This window comes from Juglans microcarpa x Juglans regia, chromosome 5D (assembly GCF_004785595.1).
Source record: "Juglans microcarpa x Juglans regia isolate MS1-56 chromosome 5D, Jm3101_v1.0, whole genome shotgun sequence".
In the NCBI taxonomy this organism is placed as follows: domain Eukaryota; kingdom Viridiplantae; phylum Streptophyta; class Magnoliopsida; order Fagales; family Juglandaceae; genus Juglans; species Juglans microcarpa x Juglans regia.
Window position 1 is genome coordinate 4,686,396 of NC_054602.1, and position 19,726 is coordinate 4,706,121.

General features: G+C 35.6%; 2 protein-coding genes across 2 annotated transcripts; one reads left to right on the forward strand and one right to left on the reverse strand.

Moving 5' to 3' along the window:
- Nucleotides 1-3,137: 3,137 nt before the first annotated feature.
- Nucleotides 3,138-9,140, reverse strand: LOC121265197 (R3H domain-containing protein 1-like). The gene is made up of 4 exons (XM_041168712.1): nucleotides 8,855-9,140; nucleotides 5,000-5,618; nucleotides 4,165-4,441; nucleotides 3,138-3,326 (listed from the first exon to the last, which is right to left on the reverse strand). The coding sequence occupies exons 1-4, from the start codon at nucleotides 8,967-8,969 to the stop codon at nucleotides 3,276-3,278; spliced, it is 1,062 nt and encodes a 353-aa protein (XP_041024646.1). The 5' UTR covers nucleotides 8,970-9,140; the 3' UTR covers nucleotides 3,138-3,275.
- A 5,556-nt stretch (nucleotides 9,141-14,696) lies between these two features.
- Nucleotides 14,697-19,104, forward strand: LOC121264786 (bZIP transcription factor 17-like). Its single transcript, XM_041168086.1, is given in 3 exon segments — nucleotides 14,697-16,618; nucleotides 16,621-16,725; nucleotides 18,475-19,104. Coding segments are annotated over 3 exon segments (2,343 nt in total). The 5' UTR covers nucleotides 14,697-14,826; the 3' UTR covers nucleotides 18,921-19,104.
- The last annotated feature ends 622 nt before the right edge of the window (nucleotides 19,105-19,726 follow it).

Consider the following 19,726-nt stretch of genomic DNA (forward strand, 5'->3'; position numbering starts at 1 on the left):
AAAAAATTATGAGGATCAATAAATTTTCTTACTAATTGGGCATCCAGCAGTTCATCATTTAGGCATACATTTGCATATGAGCTAATACTTGCTTTCACCAAAATGCATCAATTTCAAAAGAAATAGGGAGGTTTTAAAACTTTTATAGTCATTTTAGAATTCTATATCGAGTTAGTAATTAATTGATCTTAGTTAGATAGATACTCTCTTCACTATATTGGTTCTGAAATTCTAATTGATAAAATGAGGATAGGTCCTTTTGAATTGGGAACTTAATTTGATATGAAGAAACTGAATACCTTACCATAAACACTCAATTTTGAGTGAAGTACTATTTCCTGTAGGGATTGGCCAATATGTCATAAGATTTTAAAAAAGTACTTAATTCCCTTAAAATTCTCGTAAATTTAATGAAACATAAAAACTAAAACTTTCTACTTGTAGTTGGTCTGTGAAATTATTTAATTATTGACATAGGTTAACAAATTTAGTTTATAATTTTTTTTTATAAGTGTAGTTTATAATTCTTAGAAGCATGTTTCCATGTCATGCGCTATGTTCTTCATTGTAATTTTCTTCGTGTTTTCAAATTTTTGGAATTTTTTCATCACTTGCAAAATTTTAATTCTGACCTAAATTGTTTTAGGTGCAGTTTGGATAGGTAGATGAGATGAGATGGTTTTAGATGAAAGTTGAAAGTTGAATAAAATATTGTTAGAATATTAATTTTTAATATTAATATTATTTTGGGATTTGAAAAAGTTGAATTTTTTATTATATTTTGTGTGGAAATTTGAAAAAGTTGTAATGATGTGATGAGATGAGATGAGATGAAACACTTTCACTATTCAGATGGGGCCTTAGCTTCCCAGTTAGAATTCAGATTTGGCACCCATTGTCAGTTAGTGATGTATATAATTAGTCATTTTGGTTACCCACATAACATGTTGATCATGTGGAAACATCCATTATGCTTTGAGAGAATCTGCATTTTTCTTCTCTAGTTAAACCCAATATGCCACAATTTCTTCTTACAAGTTTGTTGCACTACCTTAATCTATTGGGTATCAATTTGCTCTGCATCTCGGCATGAAATGCTTGAGTTTTTCATCTTTATACTACAGAGACTTGGCCTGGAATTGCAATATGTTCTATTTGTTTGCAAAGTAAATCTAGGAAATTAGTGGGCAACTTCTAGCATTCATAGTAGGTTGCATGCAGTTGGAGTGATCATTGTACATTTCAGTCTTCTCTTTCTTTTTGTATTACTTCTGCTAGGCATAGTGCACATTAAGTTGGAACATTTGGGAATGAGATTATATTTTGTCATCAGAGAACGCACTGTTATGTTTTGGTCAAGCAAGGTCACTCAGCCATTGACCCCCCCTGGATTAATAAATTAAATATGTCCTTTTAATCAAGCCTTTGGCAGTTGGTTGATGTGCCTCCTACAATATCCAACCACATAGAGGGGTGATTGCATTTCTACATATAATGGTAAGTTGTTCACCATGGCTTGACTGCAACCTTCCACTGGTCCATGTCATCCTAACTATTACATGCCTTAGATGGAGGCAATCTACCTGGTAGTTCGCAGTCATTTTCCATACTCTTTAAGCATATGATCGTTTTACTTGGAAGACCATTTTGTACCACTTGTAACAAAAGTGGTGCCAACTCAAAGAAAAGCATAAGACATTTTAGAAAGATCATTAAAGTTTTACTCTTGGGTCAGTAATCATGTCATTCCAAACTATGTTTTCTATATTTGAAGCCGATGCAATATTGGATAGTCCCAAAATGACCCAGCCAGTCATAGTTTTCTGTTTCCATTGGGTTCTGAAAATGCGAGTAAATGATTTTGTTGGTCTTTTTCACCAGAATGGAAGGCAGATGAGAATGTGCCAAATGCATGCAAGTTTTTCCACTTTCTCGAATGGAAATAATATTTGCACCAAGTAACAGGGGTTTTACATTTGCAAATTGCAATGATTCTTGGGATGTATCTCTCTCTCTCTCTCTCTGGTTCTAAGCTTGGGTGATGGGTCGGTCTCACATGCGCCCCATCAAAGTTGTGGAATTTTTAAGTGAGCCTTTTCATCCCCCCTCGAAGAAAAGGAAAAGTCGGATGCCTCCTCGAGCCGACATGACACTTAAGATTCCCAACACCTCAAGCTGCGAGCAGGTGGAAGACAACCTGGATCTCACCTAATAATTGTGTACTCTGAAGGAATACTAAAATCTTATCACACGAGAGGAAGAGTTCTAATCATACTCAAGAATCTGTTTCCCTTATAAAACATGTGTGTTTGCTTATTAAAGTAGCTCCCAAATTCCAAACTGATGAAACGATTTCCATAGCCTTGATTTTCATATTCTTTTTCTTTCAACAGTTGCAGTTAGGGTGAGGACAGAACGAAACCTATGTCCCTTGTCTCCAGCATCCCGTTTGTGACATCACGTTATTCCAACAAATAGGCCCAGCATTTTAGAATAATTTTGATATGCATCCTTCGTGTTTTCCAATGTGTTCTTAGGAACCATATGACGTTGCAAATCCCGTCATTGCCAACTTGAAATAAAATAAAAAAGATTAGGTTTGAATGCTTTGACAGCTCAGAGATCAGATAAACAAAATCTGTATCATCCAAAGAGAGAATACTTTCGAATAATTTAAAGAAGAAGATTAAGTTGTTAAATATCCGCACGATGGAACTCAGTTGGCAGTGATGTAATCGAGTTGTTCCAATTTTTGTTTTAAACTTAAATACAAAGCTCCCCCATGTGAGATGATTGCCTTCATTTCAGGAGTCTCGAGTTGAGTTGTTTGGTCATGCACCCAAGCATTATAAGTTGATTATAATATCTGATACTTTCTTAACCTATTAGGCGGATTATTTGAACATAAGCTGATGACAAGATTTGGCACTTCCTAAGCAATGCCTCTCCGACAACTAAGAAAGACAAGACAGCCAACAAATGACACACGACCTGCAAATGAAATGCATGATTCCATGACAAAAGGATAAGTTTTTTGAAGAGTAAAAGCATTACACTCCATTACTAATGTCAGTATCCAAATTTAAAAATTAAAAAAAAAAAAAAAAAAAAAAAAAAAAAAAAAGAAGAAGAAGAAGAAGAAGAAGAAACAAACTAGAACTGTAACAGAGGTCCATAACAGTCTCAAACAATAAAACCTAATAGCAAAGCGGCCTAAAGTATAACGGTCTACAAATGAATCGGTAGTGTAATCCAGATCCCCACATAATTGGCACTTAATGATTCTGTGAATAATCAAAGCTCAGTGGCTGCTGACAGAGCGGAGCCTGCAAAGTTGGAAAATGTAAATGAGATGTGAAAGACATTGACACAGTCACTTATAACACCATGCATATTTCACAGATTCCCCAATCCAGAAGCAGAAAAACTTTTAAGAATATTGGTGCAAGTAAATGAGAAAAATGCAGTGCGAGCAAGGCTATAATCAGAATCCCTTAGAAGCTGTCTCCAAAATAATGGAAAATCCACAGTACTGAATTAAAAAAAATGGTATCAACAAACCTAAAACCTAGCGTCGCAAACACAGCCATATCTGAGATGTACTTTCCCAAATATAAGTTGTGAATCAGCAGAAAAAAGGACCTTGCAGCATTCTCAGTATAAATAAACAAGACATTGACAGGTAACATAACTTTGTGTATACAATGGTTGATTAACATCAGGAACAGATCTACCTTTTTAAACAAACCCACTATTAATATTATCAAGTTCAAAAGCCTCGACTACTATCTGAAATTTCATTTGTGTGACACAAGAACCCTTCAGGTACCCTGCCAAATTAGCTGCTAAGTGCACTTATGATTTTTTATTTTTTTTTTATAAAAAAGGGAAAACCTCAAAATAAGTGTTTGCATTCTTGCCAACTATTCTTTAACAAATTCTTTCTTGCTACTCCTAATCACATCAGCACTCTGTACAAAATTACTAAAGCATTTTGAGTTAAAAACAGATGATCCCAACAACAAAGAGATCCTAACGACAAAGACATGATATAAGTGGATATTGGCATAACGACAATAAGATACCATAGCAATCAATCATTTGTAATAAATCTTTATATTCCCAAAAGCATAATCAATAAGAACATCAAGTAATGTGGCCCACCTGGAAAACAGCATGTCTAAATGGCTCATACGAATGTGCATACATCATAGCAGCACTTGGCCACTGCATGTATGTAGCATCTCTAGATGTCTGATTCAATCCCATGGCAGAAAAAGGGCCCATAGCCAGGCTCGTTGGAGGCCTGTAGCTGAGCGTCCTCTGCATCTGACCTAACTGAGAAAAACCAGTATCGTACTGCACAAATGGGTGTTGTACCTTTTGCATATTGAAAGGCACCAAGTTATAATTTTGATTGGATGGAAGGTTCCTAACATACCTGCAGCAGATGGTAATTCAATATGATCAACAACAGAGTTTATTTCACAATAGAGAAATGTGTGCTGGACCACAAATTCTTAAAGAAAGCACCAAAATAGATGTCACGAAAGTAAGGATTAGATCAAAGAAGACAACAGGTGCCATGACAAAACATCCCAATCCTTAATTAGTAAGCAGATTTATTCCTTATCTGATCAATCCCCAAATAAAATTTTTTTGGGGGGCAGGGGGGAACCAACATCACTTGACAGAAAGGGCAAAAAGTTCTAAAATAAAATTCTTATAAAAGCAGACTGATCAAATTTCAAAACAGATACCAAGGCCAGTGCTCTGAATTGTCTGCAGCAAGCATGTTCATCAGGCCACAAATGCCAAAACAGAAGTGTCCTTGCTACGAACATCCACAATCTTTTTCTTTTTTTTTTTACTTATAAAAAAAAAAAAAAACCATCCACAATCTTTTTTGATAGGTAGAAGTATAAAGTGGAATGCAAATATGAACATCCACAATCTTGATAACTCCATAGTCCAAACTCAATAGAAACAACAGTCCTACCTCTCATAACTACGATCATAATCTGGGTCGGTACGATCCTTTTCCCTATCTCTGAAAATGGCAACTCGAGATGAAGTGCCAGCATCCCTGATTTCAGTTTTATTTTCTTGGTTGATCATAGAATTCCTGAAACCTTCGGTCTCATCCCTGCTCAAACAAATATTTTCCATTGGGACCTGAGAAAATGTATCATCTGAGTCAGGACTGCTAGGGCTACAAAAGATGCGAGCCCGTGCCCTGTCATACTCCTCCTTCCTCTCCTCTACACTTCTCACAGGATTTCGTCTGATACCAACATCATTACCTCCATTTACAGATCCTCTGTTCGGCCTCGGCCTGATGACAATTTTAATCTTCTCAGGTTTATCATTTTCTGGCTGATTTGCAGGTATTTCAGATAAAGACACAGCAGGGTGTCTGCTTTCTCCTGTTTTCCTCACCAAAATTCTATTTCCCTGACCGTCTAAGCCAATATCCTGAACCATAGTTTGAAGGCCATAGTGTTGAGCAACACGATGTGCAGCGAGTCGAAGGTAGGAAGTAGGAAAATGTTGGAACTCAAATTGCTGCTGATCAGGACTGCTCAAAAACTTCTGGATATCGAGTTCCATTCTCAAAACTGAAACAGAATGAAAGACATTAGCAACTAATTTAAAGAAAAAGAAATAAAGAAAGGAAGAGGAAAAATTACTACAAAAATAAAATCAAGGAAGCAACTTCTAAGTTGCCCTCAACAAAAATCTATCAAAAGAACAACCAAACCCCCTTGGTAGATAAAAAAAGGCAACGGAAGATTCAGCTAACTTGAATACAATCTCCAACTTAAAATCAGAGGAAACAAGAAGACTCCCCAAATCAACCTACCTCTAGCTGTGCACCACCTTACCCACAGCTACGACTAAAAAATCCCGTCAATGTCGAAAATATACTCGAACCTCAAAAATTATGATACATGTGGCCACCCAATCAAGAGCAACATGGATTCATCACTCTACGAGTGAAATGAAGCCCAATCAGACATATACCGGGAACCTATTTTGTTCTAGCTGAAGTTTAATCCAGAGAACATCAGAGCTGAAATCAAATACTCAACCTCCAGTCACCATGCATGTGAAGCATCACTAAAGGAATAACATGGTTTGCACCCATTCTTAGGAGAATATTAACTGGGGAATTCAATAACACACCACCCCCTGCAGCAATTGCAGATGAGAGCAGTGAAAAAACATCTCATTGCAACTAACCCTATGTTTGGTAGAAGAGATGGAAAGGGGAAAGGTGGATATTGAAGAGGGAAAGAAGAAGAGTCCAGCTCCCCTCTCTTGTTGTCTAGTTGAAGAGGGGAGGAATGGAAGGGAAGACACCCTCTCAATGTCAAATTGTCAATTTTACTGTATGTTGTGCCTTGCAAGAGTAAATTTAGACCAGGTCTCTATCAGTGAAAAGATGAGAAGGGTTAAATATATATATGCACGTATGCATGTCAGTATATATGTCTATGGAATATGCAGATCCTCAAAAAGTATATTTTTTAAACAGAATCCTCATCCAAGATGTCTTCATTTGTGTTGAGCATCCCTTTTACACGTGTCTAAAGAAATGTTAGACACAGAGGCCAGAAGATTCTAACACAATATAACTAGATTTTTGTAAATTTTAATGAATACATATTTACTATAGGGAAATATTCAAGAAATATACAACATTCACATGAAATTGCAGCCTAACGTAAATACTGAAGATTGATTTTTTACCTAGATCTTATCTATAATATTAAAAAAATTAATAGGTGGCCTTGACTATGTTTCCAAGGAATAAAACTCACCATCTATTAACCAAATGACCATGATTGTTCTTTATCGAGTGAATATAGGAGTCAAAATACAATTATTATTATTTTTTGATAAGTAATGTATTATGAATAGCAATGTATTAATTTTATCATGAGTACCTAAGCATTCATATTTAACACACTAAGTGCCTGTGCTTTACTTGTTTTGGTTGTAAATCCTAATTAGGTGTTACTCGAGTATATATCCTGTGAGCTTGGGCTATTGCTATTATCTTATTAATAAAATATCCTAATTACCTATCAAAAAGAGAATCAACCAACAAAAATACCTTTTTTGGACTTTTGATCTAATTTATCTCTTTGATAACTAGGACTTAAGGCATGTGCATCGCAACCAAATAAACACACGTTACATGGGAACAAGTATATAATATAAGTTTTTGGTTAAAAAAATTGATTTGTCCATAATTTTCTTAATTTTGTTGAGAAATATATATAATTTCCACAACTTAAAATTTAGATGGTAAAATCTCTCTCTCTTTCAAGCCTGCATAATCCTACACTTCATTTTCCAACCCTTTTTCTTTTTTTCTTTTTCTTTTTCCCTGGACAATGGTCAAAGATCAACAGGTTGGGGGTGAAGATGGATTTTGAGCCACACAATGTTTTTTTTATATAAGTAAACGATTATATTGATATGAATAGGCATAGCCCGAGTACACGAGATGGTATACAAAAGGTCACACCTAGTTAGAGAGAAGTAATAGAAACAAGAAAATCATGAAAAATCGAGGCCACGACAATCTATAGTTGTGGCCCAAAGAAAAAGAGTACTAACAAAAAATAATCTAAGTTCTTCTAGTGAGCGCTCCTTCTCTTCAAATGTCCGGTTATTTCGCTCCTTCCATAGGCACCACATGATAAAAATGGGGATCATTTTCCACACTGCTGAGATTTGTGGGAAACTTCTTATATTTATCCAGCTGGCCATGAGCTCTGACACTATGGCAGGCATAACCCAAGCTAACTCCATTCTATTAAACACTTCATTCCATAACATTCCAGCCACCTCACAATGCAACAGTAAATGATCCACATTTTTACCATTTTTCCTACACATACAACATCAATCTACTATGATCACCTTACGTCTCCGTAGATTATCTATCGTCAAGATCTTACCTAATGCTGCTGTCCATACAAAAAATGCCACTTTGGGAGGCTTGAGCCACGCAATGTTACCATGACAATGAGTGGTTCGCTTGACATTTCACTACAAGGTTTGGTCAAGGCAATGCGATTCATGGGCCAAAGGCCCACCAACTTCCATCATAACTCAGAAAACAATGAGTGACTAGGCCGTTCCTACTAGGTGTCACCAGGCTAGAATACCTAATGTTTCACATCCTACTCATGATGGCAGAAATGAATTTCAGACATGCAATTTCTTTTAATTAGAACAGGTTAACAAAGCATAATCCTTCTAAAAGATACTAGCAGCCTTCATTTACTACATTGATCGTGAAAATAGCACAAAACGTGGTACAAGCATATATTTGGAAGAAGTAGGAATTCATATCATGAGTGAATTAAGCCTGGGACAAAGTACTCAACAAATGTATAAAAGATAAGGTTTCTGATCATTTTGGACACAAAGCTCCACTGGAATGAGCCTGATATACCACCTGCTTCCTTAATGGAGCTTGCACTTACAAATACACAAATCAATTCAGCATACATATACATATTCATAGTCTCGTTTTCCATCGCTTTGCATCAATTTTCCCAGCTAGCAAACCAATCAAAAGGTAAACCCCAGATCAAACCCAGATCTGACAAGTTCACAACTATCCACCCAAACCCTAAACCCAATCCAATTCAATTAAAACCCATAAACCCTAAAACCAAAAAAAACAGCAAAAGAAAATTTAATCACAAAACCAGAGATTATAGAACAGCCATCAATTGAACCCATAAGCGCCAGATCAAATTAAATCAAATCTCGGATTGCAAATGAGACTTGGGACTGAATGAATAAAATTTTAAAGGAAACAAGTACTAACTGGTGAGACGGTGACGAGGGTTCTGGAGAGCCTCAACCAAGAAGGGGTCCACCATTGACTCCTTATCTTTGAGCCCAGCAACGCCATCATTGGTAGCAGAGGCGTCCATGGCCATGAAGTCTCCCTGTTCCTCTGTAATTTCTCTCTCTATGACCTCCCCTAGAAGACTCCTCTTCTTCGAAGAAGAAGAAGGAAAGATTATTGCCTTTGAAGCATTCAGGGAGGGGAAGGAACCCTTCCTTTCTTATCCTACCAACGAAGAGAAGCTTATGAGGATACGAAGAGATTTTTATAGGTCCCGAAATCTTTTCTTCGTCAAAGTTGTGTTGAAATCCGATTAGGACAAAAAAGTCTGCCCAATATTCTCTCCAGAATTTAATAAAATATTATTTTTTTAATATTATTATTATTATTTTAAAATTTAAAAAAATTAAATTATTTATTATATTTTATATATAAATTTAAAAAAATTATAATAATTATATAAGATTAAATGAAATGAAATAAAATTAAATTAAATGATTTTTATATCCAAAACTAACCTTATTATACACATGAACAGATGTGAGGTGTTGGTTCTACTCTATTCTTATTATCTTTTTATTATATAATAGTATTATAAATAGTAAGTATACAAATTCCGCAAATTCTTTTAAAAAGTTTGCTCAAAATAAATATATTTTTTCTTATAGATTTCAGTGGCGGTTTTTTTTTTTTTTTCAAATGACTGTACCAAACTTTCAAATTTTAAAATTATACAAATTATTTTTCCCACAAAATAATGACCCATCGACACTAAAAATTAAAATTGATATAAAGATGCAATTTATGTGCAGGGGTCAAATCAATAGCATAGACCACAAATCAATATAAGAGATAAAATTAATAAAAGATAAGACAAGTTGACTCGAATTATTAAAAAGAAATGAATTCATATTCCTAAAACGAAAGAGACTCAGACTTCTAATAAAAAAATGTTTCACAAGGCAAGTTAGACCTCTATATATATGAGGGGATCCCAACAAAACAAAATTTATGTGTCTCTATTTATTTACTTTTATTCGTTTATTTATTATCTTTGTTATGGATGAACGTGATGAGTACTGTATCGAAACCTGAATCATCTCGTGAGCTAGGGATAACTCTTTCCTCTTTTTCGGTCTATTGTGCAAATTAAGACATTAACAATATGTTTATGATAAAATTGAGAAAAATTATGATTTAAAGTTGGTATTAAAAAGTCATCTCCACCACACATTGGATGCATGATATAATTTGATTTACAAAAATAAATTTTAAAATTTAAATCTTATAGATTAAATCTCATTATTTAAGATTTATAAATGTCACGTGAATAATATGTAGTGTAGATATCTTAAAATAACATTAAAAATAGTCTAAAATATAGGCCCAATTCCATTTAACGAACCCAATGGACCACAAGTTGCCCTTGCCGTGCCAAGCTGGGCTCCGCCCTGAAAGAGAATTGGGAGGCCGACTGTACTTAACAACCGAAAGCTCGCCAAGCTGGCCCATTGCCTTACCTTTGTATGCGAGTTGGGAACGTTCTGTTGTCGACTCTACTACCTGGATGTAGAGGAAAAAGAGGCTGATTGCCTTGAAGGATAAAATACAAGGAAGACGGCCCAGCATGTTACCCTTTCCTATTTTCCACTCACATATTTGTGAGCTTTTAATGTTTATTAAGCTTCTAATGACTTGGCATTTAGAAAGACACGCAGCAAAAGGAAAGAAATTTGTTAAGTGGACGTCGTGAAAGGAAGAGTCATGCTTAGAGTATACTTGAAGTTTCAAGCAAATTTTATTTTTATTTTTTATTTTTCATTCTATATTTTTAAAAAGTGTGTTATACTAGATGACTTGGCCATGCAAAAGTCTCAAGAGAAATTCTATATGAAAGTCTTACGTTACACACATTCATTTAATCAATATTTGATTTGTCATTTTTATCATTTTATCTTAATGCTTAAATATGTATATATTTAAATAAAATAATAAAAATAACAAATTATACGCCGATTAGATAAAATTTGTAAGATTTGATAGTATAGACCACGTATGTAAGAGAAACTATTTGTACAAATCTTAATAGACAAGTTTTGCATATGTTTTTTATAAAAAAAAGTAGACTCCACCATAAAAAATATAAGAAAAACCTTTTTTTTAGTGAGGTCCATATTTTTTTAAAAGGTCAACATGAAATTTGTCAATTAAAAACTTGTACCTAACATTCCTCTATATATAATTAACGTGTTAGGACAAATTATCTTGTCTACAGTTTCAAATGCTAAAAACCATTAGATTATAGAAAAGGGTTTTCATTTAATAATAGGAGAAATGATTAAAATACGAGAGGAAGTTTGTGTATTCCCAAAGGAGTATCATCAACAACACATGCAGTGACATGGAATTGAAGCTACACTACTGAGTATGCGTGGCGGAAACGGTAAGTCTTCACCAACGCCACGTAACGAAGTTCCCATATCCCCATTGCCCCCATAGGCTATAGCTGTTACCACTCAAAAAATACTTAAAAAAAAAAAAAAAAAAATTATAAGAGCATCACAATGTAACTTACTCGTTACTATTTATTAATAATAAGTGAATGCCACGTTCGGACGAGGAGTCATACTTATACAATCGATTAAAAACAATAAATATTTTTTTCTGAATTTATTTTTTTGTCATATTTTAAGTAATTCTTCTATTTAAATAATCAGTCTAAAATAAAAAATACGTTATATTATATTATTATTTTATACTTATTTTACTGCATTAACGTAACATTATTTATGAATAATGTTAAAAATAAAAATAAAATAGGAATATAGTACATTGATCATGATAAATGTATTAAATTTAGATGTTTTTTCTTTGAATTTTAAAATATAGAAAAAATAAATAAACATATTTAAAGAGAAGTAGACACTTTTTTTTTTTTTTTTTTTTTTAAGGAAACAGACTCGTTTCATTAATGAACTGAAGTTACAAATAAGACTTATACATGAAAAATTCAGACTATAAGCCAAACTACGCATCAGCTCTGGGACTTTTCCACACACAAATTCTTTTGTGGCGGAAATTGTCTTAACTTCTAAAAACTCTCTCCTAACAGAGAAAGCGCTCTGTAAAAACAGAACTTCACGACCCCTTTGTCCTCACAGGGAGAAAAAGTACGGGACATTACTATGGACATTAAATCCAATAGTCTATTTCTAATTATATTACTAACTAAAATAACAAAAAAACTACAGATAAAAACACATAACCAACTACAAAGCCACAAGCACTGGCGTGAACCCGGACGTCACTCCTACCGCAAGCATCTGCAAATCGAGCCCCGACGACATGAGCACCCAACTCACGCACGGACACATAGCATCCACTGCGCAGGCAGCACCTACGCACGAGCACTGGCCGTACGACCACCTGCCGTAACTTCATCTGCCTCTCTCGAACAGCTCTTGCCTCAGATTGCATCCGATCTAAACACTCAACACCCCACTTGGGTCAAAATGAACAAACTGAACAACAAAACGAATGAACAGTGCACATAGATTCGGCAGTAGCGCGTGCAGTTCACTGGTCGCTGTGGAAGGAAAGTCGACAATCAATCTTGGAAGTCCCAAAGTCGAGGAATCCGGAGAAGCCGAGCGTGGTGTCGGTAGAAGGCTCCCTGGTGGTGCGTGATGGACACGTGCAGATGAGATCCGAAAACTTCCTCCCGCGCGTGCGGGCTACGTTCCACTCCGATAGACGCCGGATTCAGTGGTCTTGAATATCGGCGGCGGGGCATCATCTCGGTGGGGCGTGTGTTAAAAAGCGACGGCCGGAAAGACCCGAACGGCAATCCTCTCTTTATTAGGCCTGAAAAATATAAAAATTAAACCAAAAAAACTACACAGACAATAAGAGAAGGGAGTAGAAGGAAAATAGATGAGGGGGGAGGAGCCGAAGCTCCCACCTCCTTTCGCTAACTCTGGGTCTGGGAGGGTTTTGAGAGAAGGATTTTGAGAGGGTTTTGAGAGAGATTGTGTTGCTATGACCTTTAGAACTGTAGAGAAGTAGAGACTTGCAACAATAGATTCACTCACGCAATTATGTTTTCTTTGATGGATGACACACTCACACAACTTTAAATGTCTCTTATATAATTTTCTAATATAAATAAACAAGGCTTGTATCTTCCTATGTCTCTTATATAATTAAATCTAAAATTCAAATAAAAATTATAAAAATATGGAAATAGTTAATTAGAGGCGAGGAATATTGCACACCACATTTAGGATATTAGAAAAAAAAAAAAAAATCTTAAATGTAATGCTGTCGCGAGCCGCGAGTGTGGTCAAGATTCCAGGTAGTTCCCAATGAATTTCGTGGTCCCAGTTTTCGCATTGCTTTTGACACGTGGAGGATAAGGAGCCTGACTTTAGGCGCGTTGTTTCATGCTCAATGCACGCGCTTGGGAACGTTGATCCGCTCCGTTTCCAAATTATTTCGTTTACAAATTCCGTTGGGTGTAATAATATGCAACGCGATTCGTAAATTCAATATAAAAACGATGTGAAATTAATGAGTTTGAATTTGATGTAAATGAATTTATATCAAAATAAATTGATTCGTTAAGATACGTCTTATATATAGGTTAACTTTCTTAATACAAAATTAAATTGTTTTGATCTATTTAAAATTTATTTTAAAATTAAAATTTTATTATTGTTAAGTTGTAATACTGTTATTTTTCAGTATGTCTATATTTTTTATTATTTTATTGTTAAAATAGTAATTTTAGACTTTATGGCGTTTGGATATTGAATTGAGTTGAACTGAATTGATAAAATATTATTTAATATTATTATTGTTTTAGAATTTAAAAAAATTGAATTGTTTATTATATTTTGTATTGAAATTTGAAAAAATTGTAATGATGAGTTAAGATGAATCAAGATGGGTTGAGGAACCAAACGAAGTATTTATATTTATTATTATATAGTTTGTAATATTAATTTTATTAGATATTATAATTTGAAAAATATTGATATATACTTTTTAAGATATTGTGGTTATTAATATGTGTAAATTTTAAAATTTATGTAAAATTATGTTAATCAGGTCAAATGAGTTATACGTTTTAGTTCAACCTATTTTCATGAAATAAATGGGTTAAAATAAATCGTGTTATGTTAATATATTTTTAATTAATTAATAAACGGGTCAAAACGGATCACACAACATAATTCGTTATCTAAATAGATTAAATTAAAGTTTGTAAGTTTAATACATTTAACTTAACGGATTGGATTGAAGATTGATCTATATAATTAAAGAGTAATGATACTCATAATTTTAACTTCCATCATTCTTTCATCATTCTATGATGTGGTATTAGGTGATTATAAATTATTTATTATATTTTACTTGTGAACTCATTATTTAATACCATATTATGGAATGATAGGAGGATAATGATAGTTGAGATGTTAAATAAATTTTTTCTTAATTAAATGTTGACAAAGATTACTAAAAAAATAATATTATATATAATCGTACAATACGTTTGTATTTTATAGTTATTTTATAAAAATTAATATATATATTATTAAAAAAATATAATTTTTAAAAAATTTTATACTTATTATTTTTTTATTTTATAGTTATTTTATAAAAATTAATATATATATTATTAAAAAAATATAATTTTTAAAAAATTTTATACTTATTATTTTTTTAAACTAATTACATGACGCAACATTCTCTTTAAACATCATTTGTCACCCCTAGTTATTCCGTTGCGTGACCCGGATGGTTTCAGGTGCAAATGATCTCAATCCGCCTCCCAAAAACATGAAAAAAGATAAAGGAAAATAAATAGAGAGAGAGTAAAGAGGGAAAAGACTATAAACGGGTTTCTGACTTCTGGAACCCTCTTTTTTGTTCGAAAAACCCTAGCAATGGCTGACGGACCGGTCGCCGAGCCACCACCAATGGACCCTAACCAACACCTTAACAATTTCACTACGGATTTCGATTCGCTCCCAATTCCTCCTCTCGATTCTATATTCTTCTCCGAGGAGGTCAACAACAGTACCAACAGTATGAACTCCGAAACATTCGTGTCGGATCTTGGCATGGGGTTAGGGTTCGACGAGAACGTTGATTTCGACCTCAATTTTGACGATCTCCAAGATCTATACCTTCCCTCCGAAACTGAAGACTTTCTCACCTCCGACGTGCACCACGAGCTTCAACTGCCCGCCCCGGATCAACCTGATCAGCTCTTGAATTCTTTGTCTCAGGAATCGAGTGCTTCCGGCGTCTCCAGCGATCGGGGCTCGGATGTTGGTGAATTTCTTAATTTCCCAGCGTCCGAGTCTGATAGCTACGGCCGCGAGTATTCTCCTCCGGTTTCTTCTGATAATTCCGGTAATGGGGACCCGATTGTCGCTGGAGTTTTGAATTTTCCGTCATCGGATTCTGGCCGTTGCGACCGCGAGTTCTCGGGCGGGGGCGGGTCTGTGTCATCGCAGGGTTCAGGTTACCGTCCTCCTTCACCGGATTCGTCAAATGTGATAGTCGTCAATCAGAAGATTAAGGCGGAGGAGGGGATGGGGTCCAAAAATTGCGTGTCGAAGAGGAAGAAAGAGCAGGGGGAAGGGACCGCTACGGATTCGAGGACCACTAAGTACAGGAAGTCGTCAGAGAATGCGAATTTCAATGCCCCGGCAGACGAAGATGAAGAGAAGAGGAAGGCGAGGCTGATGAGGAACCGCGAAAGTGCTCAGTTGTCTAGGCAGAGGAAGAAACACTACGTGGAGGAGCTGGAGGATAAACTGAGGACCATGCATTCCACTATTGGGGAATTGAACACTAAGATATCTTATATTGTGGCCGAGAATGCCAGTTTACGTCAGCAACTGAGTGGTGGCGCCTCTGGTGGCATGTGTGCACCGCATCCGGGAATGTTCCCCCATCCTGCGATGGCGCCCGTGGGTTATCCGTGGGTGCCATGTCCGCCGTATGTGGTGAAACCGCAAGGGTCTCAGGTACCTTTGGTACCGATACCGAGATTGAAACCTCAGCAGCCTGTATCAGCGCCAAAGGCGAAGAAGTCGGAGACTAAGAAGAGTGAGGGGAAAACTAAGAAGGTTGCGAGTGTTAGTTTTCTGGGTTTATTGTTTTTCTTCTTGCTATTTGGTGGGTTAGTTCCTTTTGTGAATGTTAGATATGGAGGAGTAGGGGACAAAGTTCCTGGAGGATTGGATTATGTCAATGATAAGTTCTACAGTCAGCACCTTGGCAGGGTTTTGAACGTTGATAGAAATTGTAATGGATCTGGAGAAGGTGTGAGAGTTGGATTTTCTAGCGGTGAATATGATACTTCTCACAGAGTAAATTATGAGAGAGGTCGCATTAGAGCGAAAGAGTCGGATTTTGAACGGAAAAGACAAGCAACACAGCCTTTACTGGGTTCAGATGAATTTGTTAATCTAGGAAATGCTAGCGAGCCTCTTGTTGCTTCTTTGTATGTGCCAAGGAATGATAAGCTTGTGAAGATTGATGGTAACTTGATTATTCATTCTGTCCTGGCCAGTGAGAAAGCTATGGCATCTCAAGCTACTCCTGGAAAGGAGGTTAATAGAGAAACTGGTTTGGCAATTCCTGGAGATTTAGCTCCAGCACTGGCAATTCCTGAAGTTGGAGGCAGTAGAATGAGACATTCTCACGTGTTTAGAAATCCTACTGGGGACAGAAGGCTCTTGCCTCTGGTTCTACCGATACTTTAAAAGACCATTTGAAGTCAACTGCGGTAGATGGTAAACTACAACAATGGTTCCGCGAAGGCCTTGCGGGTAATAATTGTGCTATCAACTTAACTTATACGAAAAATAAGATAAATTCATTGTGCTCTCAACTTGTCTATTTTCCTAGATTCTTTATGTATGCATTTAGGATAGTGGCGCATGCCTGATATGTTGGAGAGGAGCATTTGATTCCTTACTTTTGACAGTGCATATATACTCTAATAGATATATATACTCTTTTAGGTAGTTGTGCGATGGATTTCATTGTTCCTTGTGGTGATATATATATTTTTATTATCACTAAATAAGAACTTTATTGATGAGAAGTAGACATAGCCCAAATACAAGGAAATCATGAATGTTCATGCCATTAAAAGTGGTTATATTGAATTTAATCTTTCACTATATAAAATTAGTTTTACCAGTACCGACAAGCAAATGAAGCACCTATCATGCAGTCTTTATGTCAGATGCGAAATCAGCCCTTGCGTGCTTCATGGCTGGAGTTATGTGCTGTTACATGCTGTAGGGTGTCCTCTTATTTCACTGCAAAGTTAATATATATATATATATATTTGTATGTATGTTTGTACTTGAGCCATGCCTATTTCTCATCAATAAAATTATTCTTTAATGATAAATATATATATATATATATATAAATATGTATATATATACATACTTATAAGAAAAAATATATATATACACACACGTGTGTGTGTATATATATTAGATTGCATAAAGTGACAAGATTTGTAGTATAAAATTTTGAATTCAGACTTTGTTAAAAATTTTGAACTTCATTAATGCATCGTATACAACTACACAAGAGACACTCATGCATTCATTGACAGGTCTGTGAGTTATTTCCATCAGCAAAAATATAAACATTTTCAGTGATGGTTTTATGGGCTATTTCAGCAGTTAACTTGTTAATGGTAGGCTTTTTCCCCGGTATCAATTTTTTGATACTGTCCTATTTATTTTTCTATGGTACTGTTTTATTATGCCCATTCATCTAGTTGGGATTTTTAAGGAATTGGCACAAACTTTTTACCTGATCAGTTGGTTTGGTTTAAGTCACCTTTTGTTTTCTACTATTGCCCATATATTTTTGGAATTTGGGTTGCTGTCTGGCTTCAGTAATTGAGGAAATGTATACGACTGCCATGTTCAAGTTTCTTGATTCAGGTTTTAACTGCGGACATAGTTATGTGTACATTTGAAGGGATTAATGGTGTTTTATATTTGCATTCCTAGTCACTATAACAAATGAAGACCTGGAGCTTAATGTAGGGTCAAAATGTTTATCTAGTGAGTGCACTGGATAACAACCTTTTCACGCGAATTGAGATACTCTTAAGAGGTGCATGTTCTTCAGCTGCCATGTGCCTTAAAGGGAAGCTACTTACACCATGGTATTATGCTTGTAGTTTCTCTTCTATCATTGATGTGTTAAACCAACTTCTGACTTCGGGCTCCCGACATTCTGACTTTCATATAAGATGTTTAAGAGAACATTTCCCATCATTTTATAACTAAATTTAGTTTGTCAGGTAAATCATTAATTGTAACCACCCTGACTGTTGAAAAATTAATTACCTCATCATTTTGGTTCTCATTTCTGGTGTTTCGGTGCTGGGCTGTGAGTTTTATTGATGGGTTACCATTGATCTCATGTTTCTGGTGTCCATGCATGTTTTTTTTATTGAACTGATTCTGGAAATTGGCAGTCAGTCATGATTGACACTCATTCATCACCTTGTTTAATACTTATGGTTCTTTTCCCTTTTACAGGGCCAATGTTGAGTTCTGGCATGTGCACCGAAGTGTTCCAGTTTGATGTCTCTCCAGCTTCTGCTTCTGGAGCTATAGTTCCAGCATCCTCAGTTTCCAATGTTCCTGCAGAACATCAACAGAATGCTACTCGTCTTAACAAGGGGAGAAATAGAAGGATCCTCAATGGTCTTCCAGCTTCACTGGCTGGATCCAATTATAACATCACCGAAGAGCACATTAGAAAAACATCGCAGAGCAAAGGCTTTCAAGGTAATAAATCTTCTTCACCAATGATTGTTTCGGTGCTTGTTGATCCCAGGGAGGCTGGAGAGATTGAAGTTGATGGCATGATCACACCAAAGTCCCTTTCTCGGATTTTTGTTGTCGTGCTTTTGGACAGCGTGAAGTATGTGACTTACTCATGTGTGCTTCCACGATCTGGTCCTCATCTGGTGATGACTTGAAGGTGGATTTTAGTTTTTGGAGATATCGAACACTAATCCGTTTTTGTATATAACAGAATAATTAGCAGCATCTATAGAATTTTTAGCCGCTGCATGTAGTCGGAACTTCCAATACTTTCCTAACTTAATAGTGTTAAGTTATACTGTAATGTTCTTCAGTTGAGATGCAGTACCTTAAAAGCTAGCTCGTCTCTTTCATAAGAATTTGTGGCAGTTATCTCTCTCTCCAGTTTGTTCCCGGAGGTAACATTCATAGGTGTAGATATGATCGATAGTTGGCATGCAACACAGCTTGTAATCGGGCAATTTACTGATTGCAGCTATTTGACTTTATATATGGGACAAGCTATTTGGTGCAATTCTAATTGAGAAGCTGGAGCAAATCATAGTTCATTGAATCATTTGTAGGTCGTATCTGGTCACACTTTTGTTTATATGGCAGAATCGAATTTAAGAATGTACCGGAGTCAATCTGCCAACTGTTAAGCCATGCAACATTCTATGGAAAACAAATAACTTTTTCTCTCTTGGAACTTCAATTGCAGTAAGTTGAGGCATGAATTAGGCATAAGTTATACTTGTTGGAACTGGTTTCTTGTAGTCATGGATGAGACCTTGAAGGAAGGTGTAGTTGAGCGGATAATCTTCTATACAGGAAGGGGGGAGAGAATATTTCTAGCAAAGTTAACCCGTGAAGATAGAGATGCTGTATCTGGAGAACAGAGATGTGTTGTAGTTGCAACAAGAATAGACTAACAAAAAGCACACGATGGATTGGATCAGTAGAGAGATATTTGCTAATCCGT